Genomic DNA, 17,772 nt, shown 5'->3' on the forward strand with positions numbered 1-17,772 from the left:
TTTTTAATACAACGCTATTAGATAGGCTAGCCTACATTCTTCGTATAGCCTAAGTGGTAAATATATTTCCAGTATCCAGACCTATTTCTCTACCTTAAGGGTAGTAACCTTTCGCCCTATCAGAGAATGACTAGGCAAGTCGCCTGTTTACGAATCATTACGAATCGGACATGAACGAGAAAAAAAATGTGTCCTGTGATTATAATCAGCATGTTAAAAATAAAAGTTCTTACACAAGAACTAGGCCTATGCATAGGGCATGATGAGTGAAAATTATTCTGAATCAATAATGTTTAAATAAATTAGACATAAGAGATTCATGTCTAATTTAACCTTAACCCTGAAACAACATACAGAACTACCACATTTTGCTATAAGTTTGATTGCATCATATAATAATTGCTGTTAATAGTGTTCATCGTCTGTTTTATTAAGTCTTAAATTGATTTTCCCGTACATTTCTGCCATATGTACATTGACTGACAGTCACCACAGATAGCTACCACTAAATATTGTAGAAACTTAATTTGTTGTTGCTTTGCAATGATTTGTATCGTGAAAAGCGCTGTATAAATAAACTTGAATTGAATTGAATTGAAGATTCACTTGACCCAAGATTTACTTGACTATGATGTGGCGACTAGTATCAAAGTACATACACTACAATTTCAAATCAGTAAATGCATGGCAATAAATAAGATAAACAAACATTTCACTTGGAAACATACACCACAGTAACTTAAATGGAAGAAAACCAAAGAATAAATCAGCTCTGAATTTATTTTTAAATGATGTGTGTAAGTATGAAATAGTAGAGTTAAATATATCATCTTAAAATCTCCAAAACGTGTACCAACGAGTAAATATTACCCATTATCTGGTCATTATTGATTATAAGAACCAATAACAGTGCAATTAAACACATACTTCAGAGTTCAACGTTAACAATATTAGCACAGTTGAGGTTTTGTCTTGAAAATACAACTTTGGGTATGAATTTTATGTACACTATGTAAATAATAACATTGAAAATCAAATAAGTTAAAATGGCAAGATATGTTGAGTTTATATACAGTGGCAGACATACATCTCCTTTATAAACCTATGAACAAAAAAAAAAAAAATCAACGTAACTAAATAAATTCATAAAACATAGTGGATATTCTGCAAATAGTATGTGACTAGCAGTCATTCATTCTGTCATTTTGCTGAGTCGGAAAGCTCAATCCTGTTGGACAGAGCTGTTAGCACTTCATCAAACTTTGAATAACGTTCATCTTTATTTCTTTCCACTCCACGGCTTCCCCACAGGAGACGCATCTGAAACTCTGTGAGGAAGACCTCCCAAACATCTACTTCCTCCTGAAATCCTGCAAATGAAAAATTCAGAAATAAGTAACATTATATGCACCTCACCTAAAACATAACGTTCACTGGGTGTTACTTGAATAACATTTCATTTATAGCATGCATGCAAATTTTCTGCTTATTTTTCATACCTTGACTTTAAAGTGGACAGGGTTTAATAAATGCAACCATTTGTTGTCTTTATGAAAGTGCAGATATACTAAATAGTCCTAAAATTCTGTACCATTAGAAATTTCCATTACCCTGCAGTTTAGCCTCTGCATTTGCACTGAAGATCCTCCCATTGCATGCGATCGTACGTGCAGCATCCAGATGGCTCACCATGGCCACTCCAGTGTCTGCACTTTCCCATGACTCTGACTCCTCAAGAGCCACAACATTTCTTTCAAGAAGGGACAGCAGAGGGAGCACATGGGGAAAAGTTGTGTCTGTGGGTCTACTTATCTCTGAAAGAGAGTTTGAAGTTGTCACTTGAGAATTTGAAATGGTAAGCAAACAGAATCTTTAAAGCAACTTTGTGTGAATGAATACCTTCTCCGTCATTCATCGTCCAAATTGAGGGTCTAAGGGTTTTCTCATAAAGAACAGCACTTTCTGTGTACTTCTGACGTAAAACTGTCCATGTCTCATCCAAGCGAGCAATCTAAAAAGGAGAAGATTGATTCATTAGAACATTATGAACACCAGATTTACTATTATCATTTTTTATTTATTCTTACGAAAAATTATTCTCATGAAACATTTATTTTTATTAATTAAAAAAACTACTTAATAAAATGTTTTCCTCAGAGTTCAAGAGAAATGTTTTCATCAGTCTTCCTAACCTGTGGTAACTCAAGGCATTTCATGACTGTGGCAAAGCCAAACAAATTGCCCAAACTGCTCTTGAGTTCAGAGGCCAGGCAGATGGCTCTATGCAGCAGGGTGGCTCTTTCATCAGCGCTGCCCGTGCAGCCCAGCAGCTGAACAGCCAGCATTATGGACATGGTGTGGAACCTGAGGGGCAAAAAAAAGAGTTATTTGGTGTCATTTAATGTAGAGGTTGTCATCTCACAAAAATAATTTATTGAACAAAGTGGGGATAACCAACCTTTCAAGCAGATCTTGACGGAGATGATGCCCATGTGGGAGGGTAAGCAGCTCCAGTCCTGAACTCACCCCCATCCCTTTCATCATATCATCAGATGTATCCAGAATTCGAGCAACCTGCAGAGTGAAGATGAGTAATCATGTTATTCAAATGCACAAATGTCTTATTTGTCATACACAATATACTTGAAAAAAGAACATATTTAAATGTTCAGAAGATCAAGATTAAATGTAATAATAATAATAATAATAATAATAAAATGTGATTTTTTTCAATTTGACAATAATTTTGTGATTATTTATCAATATGACTATAAAAACAATAATAAACAAATTAAGAAATATTACCGTTGTAATATTTCACTTTACAATAAAAACTATTTGAGTATTTAAGAAAATCACAAAAAAAAAACGGACTTATAAGCTGGTCGTGTATAAATGAACACAGTGCTGTGCTTCACTCTGAAACATTCCGATTAACTGTGCAGCCCTAATAAGTGTCAGTTATTTGAATGCATGAAAAGTAATCTAATCTCAAAACATTTATACAATCAAACTTACCATGCAGTCAACTTTGGTGATATGCATTGCCATTGTCTTTATATCAACTTCAAACAGGACATCCTTCACTTTTTTCAGTATTCTGGTCTCCAAAGGTTTATTTTCTGGGGGCATCAGTGGTGACTGGTACACACTAGGTTTGAAACAGGAAACTGTGTCCATGGTGAAAGGCACTAAATAATCCTCATCGTACTCCTCTCTGCAATCCAAAGTCTGCATTTCATGTCTTACAAAGGGATGATTTGTAGCCACAGGGTCAGCTTGAGAAATTGCTGGGTCATTTTGGGCATGGTTTGCTTCTCTGTTGTTTTGATGGGAATGTGTCATGGAGGACAGAAGATGTACTGTTGGCTCCAAATATATGAGAGTGTTTTCAGGGGGAGATGAACAAAGTCTTTCACTGGACTTTTGGAGAGCAGGTGATGAAGGAACTATCACAAACTTCCTGTTTTCAGAGGGGCTTTGTCGCCGCCTGGCTACTGGAGACAAAAGCAGATGCACAGTCACAATGCTATTCTCATACTTTCTGGTTTTACTTGATTTGATGGGAAATTAATCTTACATGTGCTCATTATTATAGGGGAAGTTGACACTACAAGGCGCTGCTCTATGGTACCTTCAAAACTCCTCACAACATCACTGTGGAATATAGTACACGACAATCAATTATTAAACCAAAACCTAATCATTTACAGGATGAGAATTATGTACAAAAATGTTTTAATGTTTTTGACAGAAGCCTCTTATGCTCACAGAGGCAGCATTTATTAAAAAAAAAAATACGTAACACTCCAAAGAGAAAGGAAAAATTGAAATCGCATCTTTTGACCCCTTTAACATCTATGGAAGCTTTCCATTCCACAAACATTTTTACAATGAAGAAAGTTTCTTTAGAATATTAAAAAGTTCTTCACCGAATGACAAAAAATGGTTCTTCTAAGAACTGTTAACTAAAAGATTCTTTTGAGGGAACCAAAATTGGTTCTTCTATGGCATTGCTAGGAAAACATCATTTGGAACCTTTATTTCTAAAAGTGTACATAAAAATATTTATAAACTCACCTCCCAAGGTATGCGACCATGGTACCAGCCATGACTTGATAAGTTACAGCTGCTTAATTTCAACTCTTGTTCCAACTCTTGCTTCAGTTTGTCTGATGGGGAATTCAGTTGGCATGTCTCTTTAGAAAACTAAAGAAAATAAAGCAATGATGAGAAACCATAAGAACAAAGAAATCATGAGAAACATCCTATGAAACAAATGACTCAGATCTAGATTGCGGTTCTCAGCTGTTAAGGTTACATCATTGTGTTTACAGTTCATAATAGGCCAATATACAGTATATCACTGCAGTAATATATGCTAACAGCATTGTGTGGAGTCTCACAAGCAACAACTAGCCCCATTATCCAATCTATTTATATGTTCATCTGGAGCAATAAAACTGATAAAGTTGGACTTAAATGATGGGAAAATGTCCTGCATGTTAAGTAACTATTGTGCAGAAAGACAAACGACAGTAATGGTGAAAATACTGCCTTTGTTTTAGATGCAACAACAACTAGGCCTATCAGTGGTATAATGTGAAACATTTCTATTTAAATGTGAGCCCGTTTTCAGTTGCTCTAAAATAAACAGCAACATTTGGCACAGTTGGTTGCCTACAGTAACCCTGTTTGTCCTCAACCATTCTGAAGTCATGGGCAGCAGTCCAAGCCCTTTTGTGTCACCCATCCTAATTCAATTAGATTTTAATAGTAAAGCTCTCAGATTCCTTTGTGACCAACACTTTGTGTCACCAGCAAAACAAAATAACCTTTATAATGCAGCAATTTTTATCAATAATTGTCAGTGCTCATCATTTTTTACCAAAAGTTAAAGGGATAGTTCATCTAAAAATGAAAAGTCTGTCATTTGTTTATTCACCTGCATGTCATTCCAAACCTGCATGACTTTCTTTCATCTGCAGAACGCAAAAGGAGATATTTTGTAGAATGTTCATAACTAAACAGTTTCAATTTCCTTTGACTTCTACTGTATGAACAAAAAATACAATGGAAGTCAATGGGAATGGTTTGGAATGTAAATGATGACAGAAATGTCCTTTTTGTGTGAACTATCCCTTCATAGTAATGATCTATATGACTGAAAGCCATAGACCAAAAACTGAAAGTTTCCCCTTAATTAGGTTTCCCCTTAATAATAATGTCACAATGTCACCCTGAAACCTGTCAAGTTAATATATTACAAGTATCACATGGTAGCCTACCTTTACATAAACGCCACTGTTTTCCATGAGACCTGAATGCCTGTAAATGCAGAAAAGTGATAAAATTAGACCAGTGTGGTAACCAATGTGAAAATATGGTAATGAGCTATGAGTCATGTGTTTGTTTCTGAGTGGAAACACTTATTCATAAGCATAACTTCACATTGAGTATGAAGTGACAGGCAGGTGGCTCCAAGGCAGGAAACTGTCACCGGAAAAACACATGCTGCTCTTTCCCATGACCACTATATCCTCAGTGTATTAGGGGATGCATTTACACAACTGTTGGACCACAGACACATCTGACATCACCCAGTTACAGCCTGCTGTGCCCATTCTCAAACAAAAGGCCTCCATGACAGACAGTCTGAATATCTTAGAGATTACAACACCAGTTCCCTCTCACGGTTTCACAATCAGATATTTAACGTTCTGTACTGAACATAGCCTTCTGGGTTGAAAAAAAAAAAAAAAACTACTTAAAAAACAAAACACTACACACATTCCTCAACGCACATTCAGACGAAACCCCACAAGACTCATGAAATCTGAATTTCTTAGCAAATGTTTTGTTGTTTTCCAGTTTAAATATAAAAATCAGACATATAAATACATAAACAGAAATTTTCTTACCTCAATGACAAACTGTTTTTTCTTTATTGTTTTTTCTTCCTTTTTTCTTTTTTGATGTTTTAAGCATAAATAATACTACATTTAGTTTTTTTGGTTATAGAAAGTATATTAAAGTCTTACCAATAATATACCACAATTTTGTTTGCATACAAATGTAACAGATGTTATTTTTGTAACTGAAAAACAAGAAAACGCTTATTAAGAAAATGACTTTTCAGTACATCAAGACATATGGCATAAGATGACACTTCAACACCTTACTCTGATGTTTACATTATAAATCAGACGTCACCTAAACAACCATAAAATAACCTCAAATCAGAAAAGGATTCTCCTCTACAAAACACTTCCCAAACACTTCACTTGTTCTCAGTAGAAAATCCCTCCACTCACAAATACAACATGCTGATAAGAATGAGGATGAACAGGCTTTGTTTTGCTGTAAAAAAATATTACAGTATCAAAAAGTATATGGCATAAACATATTAAAGGACACTTCAACTCCTTACACCAATAGTACATAGCGTACATTATTATTCAGACGTCCTTCAAAGAAAGGCATTCTCCTCTACAAAACACTTCCCAAACACTTCACTTGTTCTCAGTAGAAAATCCCTCCGCTCACAAATACAACATGCTGATAGAATGAGGATGAACAGGCTTTGTTTTGCTGTAAAAAAATATTACAGTATCAAAAAGTATATGGCATAAACATATTAAAGGACACTTCAACTCCTTACACCAATAGTACATAGCGTACATTATTATTCAGACGTCCTTCAAACTCATTTTACTCATTTTAACAACCATAAAATAACCTCCTACCGGAAAGGGATTCTCACCAAAGTCATTGTCTTGTATAAAACCCTTGTTAGACCCTCCACAAGTGCGACATGCGATATGACAGGATGAGGATGAGCACGTACTCTGCGCACTTTGTTTCTCTGTGATCTGCTCTCGCTGTGTTGTCTAACCGAATCCCAATGGAACTGAAGGAATGTCAGACTCAGAAAGCTGAGCGCGAAAACACTTTTCCAAACGGCAGTTACATAATGAGCAGACTCCCTTCCCCGAACCTACTCTCTACTCCTCTCAGACATCCATAAACAAGCACCATCTATCACTATAAACACAAAAGTCTTACGGACAATGTAACTTTACCCTAACATGTGACAGTTTACCCATACAGGGAATGCAACTTCTACGACTTTCAAAGTCATTTTGTAATATCTGACCTCAGCGATCAGTGTAGAACTCATTGCTATCGAATTTCACTTTCATTCCATGTTTTAAAGTTTAAACAACCTCAGCTGTCATTAACCACTACATGGTCATGAGGCTTGTCCCGCGGTGAGTGAGGGAGTTCATCGCTGTCATGTGTGCGTTTCACGCGCAGTTCTTTGTCACTTGACACGCAGCGCGTCTATTATTCTTTGCTACAATGTTGCAGTGTCTCATGATGACGTCCTTTTTTTCTGTATCTTTCTCACCCCTCCCCTACAACTTGGCATCTTCATCATACTCACAAAATGCCTGTTGTTGTACGCCAAAAGCGTTTGTTTAGACAGTTCAGCAATACTAACTGAGGCTCGCAGATGCCCATGGTCTCATTTAGATCATTGTATTACTCCCTGTGCCAGTCTCTGAGTGGCTCAGCTTGCAGATAAAGCACAGAGAGCTTTTTTAACTTAAAAAAAAAAGTATTTAGCATTTAAAAATGGCAAAACTAAACAAAACATAGACAATAATGCTAACACTGTTATAAACCTTATTTACTAGGCCTATATTAAAATGCCATCCACACCAATGAAGCTCATACGTGGAGATTCGGTAAGAATATACTAATTTTAACATATGAATTGTTTATAACTTCGTAAATAAAAAGGGGAGTTCCTCATGGACAATTTAGGAAATCGCAACAGTTGTGGGCAGTATATAGTGTAAAGCAAATTCTTAGAAATATGTGAGGATGTGAACAATGAGAACGAGTCAGAGTCTTTTTCAAAAGTCATTAGTTTTTAAACGGGTTCTAGGAAACGGCACCCATGTGAACCTCAGGTCAAATTTGACTCATATTAACATAATAAAAAATAATTTAAAGACTTTTTAAAAATGTATTTTCACAACTTTTGGGACAAAAACTCAAAATCATTTATAACATTGCAAATCTTTTATAATAACCTCTGCTAACTGAACAGTGTAGTTCTTAAAGTTTAAAATAGAGTTATGATAAAGTAAAACATAGTTAAATCCGGTCCTCCACCATATTCCAAACATTTGGCATCAGTATTACATAGGAAAGTGCTGTATAGTGATATTTGTTATGTTTAAAAAAAGACAACATCCAGGGTGCCTTTCACCCAGAGTGACCTTAAGCCCCATTGTGACCTGTAGAGAACAGTAGCCTATGCGTGAGTGGGTAAATATTAGTAAATGCAAAATATATTTTGATTAACAGATTTACAAAAAAAAACAAAAAACCGGAACAACACGAAAAAGACCACGACTAATTCTTCAAATACAAGTTTGATAAGTACAAACCAAGTAAAAAGTGAAAAAGCACTCTCTCTATATATATTATAGTCTATAAGGTTCAATTTGTTTACATCTCTTAACATGAACTAACACTTGTAAAGCAATTATTAATCTTATATTAAACATTAGAGAAATGTGTAGAATTAGCAAATGACAGGATACAGCTCATGTTTCAATCAAAAATGAAACGGCCGTTTAATAGGCCCAAACCTCTTTGTACAATATTTTGAAAGACTGTGAAAAAGCACAATGTACACTCGCGCATGTCTCTGCGCAGCGCCTGAGTACTTCTCAGGCTGTTTCGTTTAAAGTAGGCTATACGTAAAAGTTCAATGCCTCCCAAAAAGAATGGAAAAGGGACCGGAGATAAATCAATTAAAAAGGAAAGTATGAACCCTGAGCAGAAAAACGAAGAAGAATTGATGGAGAGTGACAAAAACTTTTATCGGGCTCAAATACGCGATTTGGAGTAGCGACTGGAAAGGTGAGAGTCTCTTGCAAGTTACCACGACCTTTTATTTTACATGGTTGTTTGTTATGTTACATTAGTCAGACGTTTATAAGAAAATACTTCTGAATTTAGGCAATCTCAGAAAAAACCTCTAAACACCTAAAAACAAACAAAAAAAAAGCAACCTAAAAACAAAAATGCACTAGTACATTCATTTAGCTAAAGTGAGGACGTGCAGCAAACACTCACCTAATGATGATGCTGATTTGACAACTTGATTGAAGTCTCTGTAAGATATTTTTGGATTATAATATAGGTCACAAGATTATAATAGCATCAACAGAACTTAGCTCATAATATTTACTGTGAGTTTAGGTTATTCGTGCAGCTCATGTCTGTGCCTTTGAGGAAACTAAACTGAAATAGACTTTGGATTATAATCTACTGTTAATAATTAACCAGGCAACATAATTCAGCAAATATGTCATACCCTCTACAGGAAGCACTTGCCTCATACACGTTATTAAGAACTGTGACCTTGTCTTTTTTTTTCTTGCAGATACCAGCAAAAATGTGATGAACTGGAGGTTCAGGAAAAGGATTTATACTCAAAGATCAATAATGTGGAGAAAGAGAAGAAAGGCATAGTTCTCTACTTAAAACGCACACTGGCTCAAAAAGAAGATGAACTGATTGATCTGGCTGAGACGTTATCAAGACACCAGCAAGCTCCAGAGGCTGAGAGAGAGTCCTTTGAGTTACAACTGAGCCTGCTTAGACACGAGCTTCAGGAAAATAAGGAAAAATTCACATCTGAGAACATGGCGCTTGGTACTTCTGAGGAGTCACATATTCACATAGAATACAAACATCTAATAAAATAAAAACATATGAATTATCACTAACGCGATATACTGTATATTACAATTCAAAATGTCACATTGATTTTTCAGGTCTTAGCTGTACTGAGGCATTAAACATCATAAGTGCCTGGTATTAATAAAAGCCCCTTACAAACTAAAATGTGTTAACCTTTTTGTGTTCAGCTGGTAAACTGGCGTCTTTGGAGGAATTCTCTATGCAGAGAGAGAAGCTTATGGCTGAACGCAGGTGTTTGGAAGAGCAGCTTCAAAAGCAAAAAGAAGAACCTCAAGCACAAATCTATAATCTCGAGAAAAAAGCAGTACTGGACAATGACAGGTGAGCATGTTCATACTCATTGTTCAGAGATCATGGGAAGTGCATTCTTAGATGAATATGACTGGATCAATAATGACCACTCTTCATAAATATTGTGCATTATTTGAGGTCTGAAGCCATCAGTGCCGAACATTAGAAATTACATATATGTCAAATGGGTGATTGTTTTCCATTCATCTTCTATTTTCAATGAAAGATCGCAATGTAAGGCCTTATTTATAAATGATATAAATAATAAAAAAATTTTTTTAAAAAACATACAACTCTTGATTTTAATAATGCATTAGTAAATTTTGAAAATAACATTAACTAAGATTAATAAATGCTTTAGAAGAATTTTTCATTGTTAGTTCATGTTAACTAATGTTAGCAAATGGAAAAAAAGTGTTACCAATATGAAATGCTTTAAATATTTATATATTATTATTACCTTCAGCTGCTCCCGTTAGAGGTCGCCACATGGAATTATCTGTCATTTATGCTGGATTCCCTTGCTGATATCTTTTAAATGTATTTTTAAAAATATAAAGTTGGTAAAAAAAATAAATGTGTTAACTACAAGCTACATTTTATTTAATTGACCCTTTTGGCTGATACAGGCTAAAGAAAGAAATGCTGCAACATGTTGCTGCTGTAGCAGCTGAATTTCTGCGGGTTTCAGATCAGATGATGCCCGAGACGACAAAGAAGGCCATGCAAGAAAACCTCTCTGTGACAGCACAACTTCAGCAGCTCTCAGACAAGACCAAGGAGCTGCTGAAGGAGAATGATGATCTGCGAGCAAGAGAAAAGCAGCTCAAAATAGAGAATGCCATCACTGAACCGCTGCTACATCAGATAACCAAGAAGAATGTTGCTAATCAAAAGGTTAATCAAAAAAGTTTATACGTCTATACTTTCATGCATTTAAGCAATCTTTTTTTTTTTTCTTGCTGTTTGGAAACGTGCATTTTATATAGCCTAGAGCAAAAATGAAACATGACTCTTTCTCAAGGTAGTCCATCAGTTGACAGAAAAGTGCAAGCAAATGCAGTCTGAAGTGGAGAAATGTGCCAAACTTAAAGTGGAGCACCAAGAGCTGCTAGACAGTCACTCTGCAATATGTACAGAGCTTGATGCTCTCAGGTTGGACTCCTGAAGTTGCTTATTAGTAAAATAATTGACATTAAATACTTCCTTCAGTGTGTTTTAATAGCATTACCACCACTGTACTTACAGAAAAAAACATGCAACAGTAATAGAAGTGGTAAACCAAACAAAAGCTGAAGCCAAGAGACAGAGGAAAGAGCTTGAAGAGGAACGGATGTTAAGAAAACAGCTAAAAACAGTTCTTGAGGAAGCAGCAGTAGCTTTAAAAGAGGCCCTAAGGGTAAGAGTGAACATAAACAGGTCAATTATCATTTGGTGTTACAGCCAAGTAAATAAGCAGTAGTTACAGGGGGTCCCTAAAGAGGAAGACTCAGAACTGAAAATTACTGTCAGACGAAATCAGATGATGCAGAAAAGTTGCTTATAAGTAAAATAATTGACATTAAATACTTCCTTCAGTGTGTTTTAATAGCATTACCACCACTGTACTTATAGAAAAAAACATGCAACAGTAATAGAAGTGCTAAACCAAACAAAAGCTGAAGCCAAGAGACAGAGGAAAGAGCTTGAAGAGGAACGGATGTTAAGAAAACAGCTAAAAACAGTTCTTGAGGAAGCAGCAGTAGCTTTAAAAGAGGCCCTAAGGGTAAGAGTGAACATAAACAGGTCAATTATCATTTGGTGTTACAGCCAAGTAAATAAGCAGTAGTTACAGGGGGTCCCTAAAGAGGAAGACTCAGAACTGAAAATTACTGTCAGACGAAATCAGATGATGCAGAAGTTGCTGGCTGAGCTGGACAGTGCTGCAGCTTTAGGAAACGGTCCAGCTCTTACTGACTTCATACCAGAGGCGACTTGCAGTCATGATCTCAAAAAAGCCTCTGACATTAAAAGGTACACATTCATTTATTTTAATTCAGTGTCATGGATTAAAATGGACATGCAACATATTGCAGCTCTAAGACGTGCTAATCATACAATAATTTTGCCAATGTGATTCAGTGACTCTCATGCTTGCTTTTAACTCCAGACCAAGTGAACTCCTGCAGAAATCTACTTCATATCTGTCTCACTTCAAAACTGCAGATCTGGGATTGGTCCTTCGCAAAACACACACTACATCATCAAAGACAGGAAATCTCTCTAGGAGTGCTTATACCTATGTACGTAAGTAAGTATATAGGTTATGGCACATCAACAGCACACACAGCATGGGATCATTGATATAACATGAAATATTAGTGCAGATGATGCATTTTGATAAAGCAATTTATTTAAATATTTGACTGTCTTCTTGTCTTCTAGGAAACAATCAAGTGATAAACGACCTTTTCATTGTCATACTTGATCACAAGGGTTGTGGGAGGTATTTTTAAATAAGGTATTGTTGAAGTAGGCCTATGTGTCATTCCAAATTTCATTGTTATTTTCATGTATTGTCACTAGGTGGCAGTGTTGTATCATTATGGATAGATAAGTGAACGTGGCTTGAAATAAAAATAAAGTGACTTTAAAAAAAAAAAAAAAAAAGTGTACTAATCTTTCCTATTCTAGTTCATTAAGTGTTATAGTTATTCAATATCAAACACTAAAATGTTTTATTTTAGACTAGAAGAATTATGGGGCAAGCAGATGAGATTGGGCTTTTATAGCCTACTAGCTACTTAAATTTAAACGGGGAAATATTTCAAAGATTTGCTGGTTAGTACGGTCCCATCACCCCCTGCTGACCTTTTCATTGTCATACTTGATCACAAGGGTTGTGGGAGGTATTTTTAAATAAGGTATTGTTGAAGTAGGCCTATGTGTCATTCCAAATTTCATTGTTATTTTCATGTATTGTCACTAGGTGGCAGTGTTGTATCATTATGGATAGATAAGTGAACGTGGCTTGAAATAAAAAAAAAGTGACTAAAAAAAAAAAGATGAAGATGACTATTCTGGTTCATTAAGTGTTATAGTTATTCAATATCAAACACTAAAATGTTTTATTTTAGACTAGAAGAATTATGGGGCAAGCAGATGAGATTGGGCTTTTATAGCCTACTAGCTACTTAAATTTAAACGGGGAAATATTTCAAAGATTTGCTGGTTTGTACGGTCCCATCACCCCCTGCTGGTATGTTGTAAATACAGCAGACTGGTACTAAAAGCAGGGGGAGTCCTAGCACGTTCTGGGATGAATGATAACCTTTACCTTTACCTTTAGTCATTTAGCAGATGCTTTTATCCAAAGCGAGGACAATGGAAGCAATCAAAATCAACAAAAGAACGCACCCACTGATTACATAGAGCAGCAGCAGAAAGCGTGTGAGGTTGTCATGGCAACCGGATACACTGCACGCGAATTATGACTGTGCTTCTATTTTGCCACACTAAACTTAGCAATAAACACGTTGAAAATAATACGAGGCCTTTTTTGCGTTTGTTAATTGTATAATAAATAAAAAGAAAACAAATAGAATACAAAAAGATTAAAGAAGCTAGTGTTTTTTTTTTCAAGAAAACAAGCAGTTAGTAAATAAAGAGAGTGCAAGTCTAAAAGGGGCAAGTTTTTTTTAAAGAATAGAACTAGAATAGAGAGTGCTAGAGTTAGAGGGTCAAATAAAGATGGAAGAGATGTGTTTTTAGCCGATTCTTAAAGGTTCATAATGTAGAACATTTTTAACATTGTATGTGCATAGCTAGCAAACAAGGAATACAGCTGTTAAGCTAATGGTCACATTTAGCTGAGTAAGATCATGATTGAGAAATGTTGGATACTGCTGGAAATGCTGGTGTAATGGGGTATCCTATTTATTATTTTAGGATTTTTTTGTTTGCCCCAGTGAAGCATTTCTATTAATATAACTGATTAAGTAGTCAAACTCATTCCATATCAGCAGAATAGTGTGGTACAGAAAGTCTATGTCCATAAAACAAAGTTCTGAATGAATTATGTTACTGATACCTATGGTCAAAAGCAATAGCAAAAGTAATAGGTCAATATTATTAAATTGCAGACAAAGATTTTGAATAGCTAGGCTGGCTTGTACACTATATTGCCAAAAGTATCGGGACTCCCCCTTCTAATGCATTTACTTTAAAAGTCTGTGAAAGTGATTTTGTGCCTCTTTGAGATGGCACAATAAAGCGACGTTCACTTGCAGAACGCAAGCTTCTAGAGGCACATAATTCTGAAGTAATTAATTTAGGCAGGGGCGTTTTACAAATAAAACAAAATTAAGGCTTATTTCTGCAAAATTTGCAAAATTATCTCCCCCCATTCAGTGCATGGTTTCGTCCCGTCCTACGTTGCCTAAAGTATGCGAGGCGAGTTTGTATTGTGTTTGAAAGACAAAAGCCTTCCAAAGACATAGTAGCCTAATACATTATAATCTCGTGAGTGATGATTCAAAATCAATGTTTTCATCACCAGTCGGTGCAATGTTGAAACACTTCTTAAACCTGAAATTATTTCTGTAAATCCAGCGGTCAAATGCAGCATAGCCACCTGATTAATGACTGATCTTTGTGTGAATATCCATAAAACTGGATGACTATCTGAGTGTACATAAGCGGTAGGCTACTTTCGAAAGGAACATTTCGAAAGGAAAAAGAGGAATTAGAGAGAATCAATAAATTATGAATAATTTATTGCTATTGTGTTAATAATAAGTAATCATGTAATCGATTAAAAAAGTAGGCTAACTGTTGTCTAATTACGAGTACCCTATTTTAAAATGTAATTTAATCTAGTTACAAGTAGGCTACTTAATTTTTGGAATCTGATTACGCAGATTACACGTAATCGGTTACTACCCAGCTCTGTGGACAACAGACCATTACTGAGCTTTACATTCAAATTAACATACACACGGAACAACAGAGAGAGGCGGGATGTCTTATCATTAACCAAAAATTAATCACACCTCTGTTTATCAATTTGCACTGGCTACCACAGCTGCTCGCATAAAATTCAAAACCACCACTGGCTCTGCACCCCTTTACCTAAATTCAGGGGCACCGCTAGCAATTTTGGGCCCTATGAAAGAATATGAGGTTGGGGTCCCCTACCGCACCAAACATACACTATATTGCCCAAAGTATTGGGACACCCCCTTCTAATGAACAGATTTGACTACTTAAGTCATTTCCATGAGTACAAATCTTAATGTTTAAGCATATAATGATATTCTAGGGAATTGTGTGCTTCTAATTTTAAACCAATAGTTTGAACAGGACCCTTTTCTATTCTAACACGACAATGCCTCTGTGTATAAGACAAGGTTAAAAAAAATAAATAAATATTGATGCAGTCAGTGTTGAAGAACTTGACTGGTCTGCAGAAAGCCAAGTCCTAATCCCAGCTGAACACCTCTGGTGTGACTAAAAGTGTCCTAATACTTTTGTCCATATGTAGTATGTACAAGTCACAGGTGTTTGGTGATGTTTTTGGCTCAAGGTCTGCATTTAAAGTCACACCAGAGGTGTTTTTTTAACCTTGTCTTATACACAGAGGCATTGTCGTGTTAGAATAGAAAAGGGTCCTGTTCAAACTATTGGTTTAAAATTAGAAGCACACAATTCCCTAGAATATCATTATATGCTTAAACATTAAGATTTGTACTCATGGAAATGACTAAAGTAGTCAAACCTGTTCATTAGAAGGGGGTGTCCCAATACTTTTGGCAATATAGTGTACAAGCCAGCCTAGCTATTCAAAATCTTTGTTTGACGTTGTGGAAATTCCCCAATTTTCTTGTCATTTGAACCTCTTTCACCTAATATATCTATTTGAAGTATTTGAAGTCTTTTAAAATAAATATTTTAATAATTAAGTATCACATTTACATGTTCATGGTTCTCTAACGTTGGTTAATGGTCACATATGACACGCAGGTAAACAAATATTTCATTTTTTTTGTAAGTTTTTTTTTTTTTTTTTTTTGATGCTATTTTAAAATGATTTATTTTAACTTTACATTTTATGATTTAATTAATTATTAGCTTTTCATTAAACCCATTTTCATTTAATTTGAACCTCCTTCAGTTAATTTCCGAACCCCAGTTTGGGAAACCTTGTAATGTTTAATGCACTTCTTGTTAATCACAATGAATGAAATATATTTTCTTACTATTTGTATTTGTATATCAATATGGTACAATATTATCCTATTTAAATCAATGTGATAAAGGAGTAAAGTCAAAAGTAATCTATAAGTAATCAAAAAGTAGTCTGATTAAATTACCTAAAATGTGTAATGGGAGGTGATTACGTTACTAACTACAATGTTTTTGTCATGTAATTTGGAATCAGTAACGGACTACAACTTGTAAGTAATCTACCCAACTTGAACTAATGGTCCATGGTATTGATATCTAAGATTGCACATATTCTAGTCACTCTTTCCAAGTGATAATTGAAAAAAAAGCAGCAGTAGGCTATTTTAACATTCACTATGCAATAATATCCTACAGTTTAATAATATAGGCTTCTATAGAGACTAAATATGGCATGATCTTTACATTGAAAGAAATTACAACAGAGCTGCTTGTTTACATAAGTCAAAAGTGACTGTCACCTTTTTACATATATTACAGTATATGTAATTACATATTCATATCCCAATACCTTACAGAGTTGGATTATTATGTAATTATTCTTAATTAAATAATAATTATGGAAAGCCCTTTTTTTTTGGTCTCTATGAACTGACGTCGTATGATCAGAAGTGTTAAGATTCTTGAAGATTTCTATTTTTGCAGCATACAGGTTTGGAATAAAATGAGGGTGAGTGTGAAGATTGTCAACATGTTTTCGTAATTTCTTTATTCAAATGAGGCACGGAAATGGCCAAAAAACAAGAACTTTAGTAAGGCAGAGAGATATAAAGACTGTCTGTTTCTGTGGTATCAATGATTTAATTCATACAACACTGAAATCTTTGTTCTTTGGTGTTTGCTGTTTTTTGGAGGTAATGTTTGACCATAAAAATATTCACTGAAGAATATCCACCTTTCTTTCTTTGTTTGCTCTGAAATGATAGAACATGCATTACAGCAAGACCTCAAATTTACACAAATAAAGAACAGATGTTTAACAACCTCCTTTGGCAAGATAAGATGGCTCCTGACAGTTTTGATCAAAACAACAGATATATTTCACAAGAATATCATACATAACTCTTTTTGGTCACAGCCACTGTAATAATTAGCTTACCATGACGTCAAAGTCGCTGCTCATAACAGACCCAATATAGTGGAATATTCTAGTGTTCTCATTTTGATCAACAGCTCCTTATTACACCTCGGGTTTGCTGTTTCTAACTGCAACATTCAGCTTTGTACACGCACCTTAACAAAGACATACAAAAATCAGTAATTATGACACAGACCATGTCAAACAATTACTTCTGCAGTCAGATAGGGCTTATGAAAATGCATATATGTACTTAATGATGGAAAGGCCTACAGTCGAGAGATATAAAGCACTTTTAACACCATGTCTGCTATAATAATATAATTCTTGTGCCTTTAAAGTTCAAATATTTGTACAAATAAGGTATACTAGAAGATAAAGGATTAAAAATATGT

The 17,772-nt window shown here is 35.1% G+C and overlaps 2 protein-coding genes and 1 long non-coding RNA gene across 6 annotated transcripts; 1 reads left to right on the forward strand and 2 right to left on the reverse strand.

Annotated features, from left to right (window-relative positions):
- Window positions 1-534: 534 nt before the first annotated feature.
- Window positions 535-3,715, reverse strand: LOC107720241 (SH2 domain-containing protein 3C). 3 transcript variants are annotated; one of them, XM_016527880.1, is made up of 7 exons: window positions 3,581-3,715; window positions 3,019-3,494; window positions 2,459-2,574; window positions 2,193-2,364; window positions 1,900-2,011; window positions 1,611-1,814; window positions 535-1,370 (listed from the first exon to the last, which is right to left on the reverse strand). In XM_016527880.1, exons 1-7 carry the CDS (start codon window positions 3,588-3,590, stop codon window positions 1,201-1,203), a joined length of 1,260 nt encoding a protein of 419 aa, XP_016383366.1. In that variant the 5' UTR covers window positions 3,591-3,715; the 3' UTR covers window positions 535-1,200. The 3 variants fall into 3 exon arrangements, with proteins under 3 accessions (XP_016383366.1, XP_016383365.1, XP_016383367.1); XM_016527879.1 differs by having other exon boundaries at window positions 3,019-3,497; window positions 3,581-3,714; XM_016527881.1 differs by having other exon boundaries at window positions 1,295-1,370; window positions 1,592-1,814; window positions 3,019-3,497; window positions 3,581-3,713.
- A 246-nt stretch (window positions 3,716-3,961) lies between these two features.
- On the reverse strand, window positions 3,962-9,299 carry LOC107720244 (uncharacterized). 2 transcript variants are annotated; one of them, XR_001637598.1, is made up of 3 exons: window positions 6,764-7,117; window positions 5,289-5,328; window positions 3,962-4,209 (listed from the first exon to the last, which is right to left on the reverse strand). It is a non-coding gene; the product is annotated as an uncharacterized LOC107720244 (long non-coding RNA). The 2 variants fall into 2 exon arrangements; XR_001637597.1 differs by lacking the exon at window positions 6,764-7,117 and adding an exon at window positions 9,157-9,299 and having other exon boundaries at window positions 3,963-4,209.
- cfap157 (cilia and flagella associated protein 157) lies at window positions 8,786-12,394 on the forward strand. Its single transcript, XM_016527882.1, is given in 8 exon segments — window positions 8,786-8,940; window positions 9,467-9,738; window positions 9,954-10,107; window positions 10,707-10,974; window positions 11,102-11,232; window positions 11,692-11,842; window positions 11,912-12,059; window positions 12,229-12,394. Coding segments are annotated over 8 exon segments (1,419 nt in total). The 5' UTR covers window positions 8,786-8,788; the 3' UTR covers window positions 12,372-12,394.
- The last annotated feature ends 5,378 nt before the right edge of the window (window positions 12,395-17,772 follow it).

Source organism: Sinocyclocheilus rhinocerous, unplaced genomic scaffold (genome assembly GCF_001515625.1).
Source record: "Sinocyclocheilus rhinocerous isolate Xijiao unplaced genomic scaffold, SAMN03320098_v1.1 scaffold62, whole genome shotgun sequence".
Lineage (NCBI taxonomy): Eukaryota > Metazoa > Chordata > Actinopteri > Cypriniformes > Cyprinidae > Sinocyclocheilus > Sinocyclocheilus rhinocerous.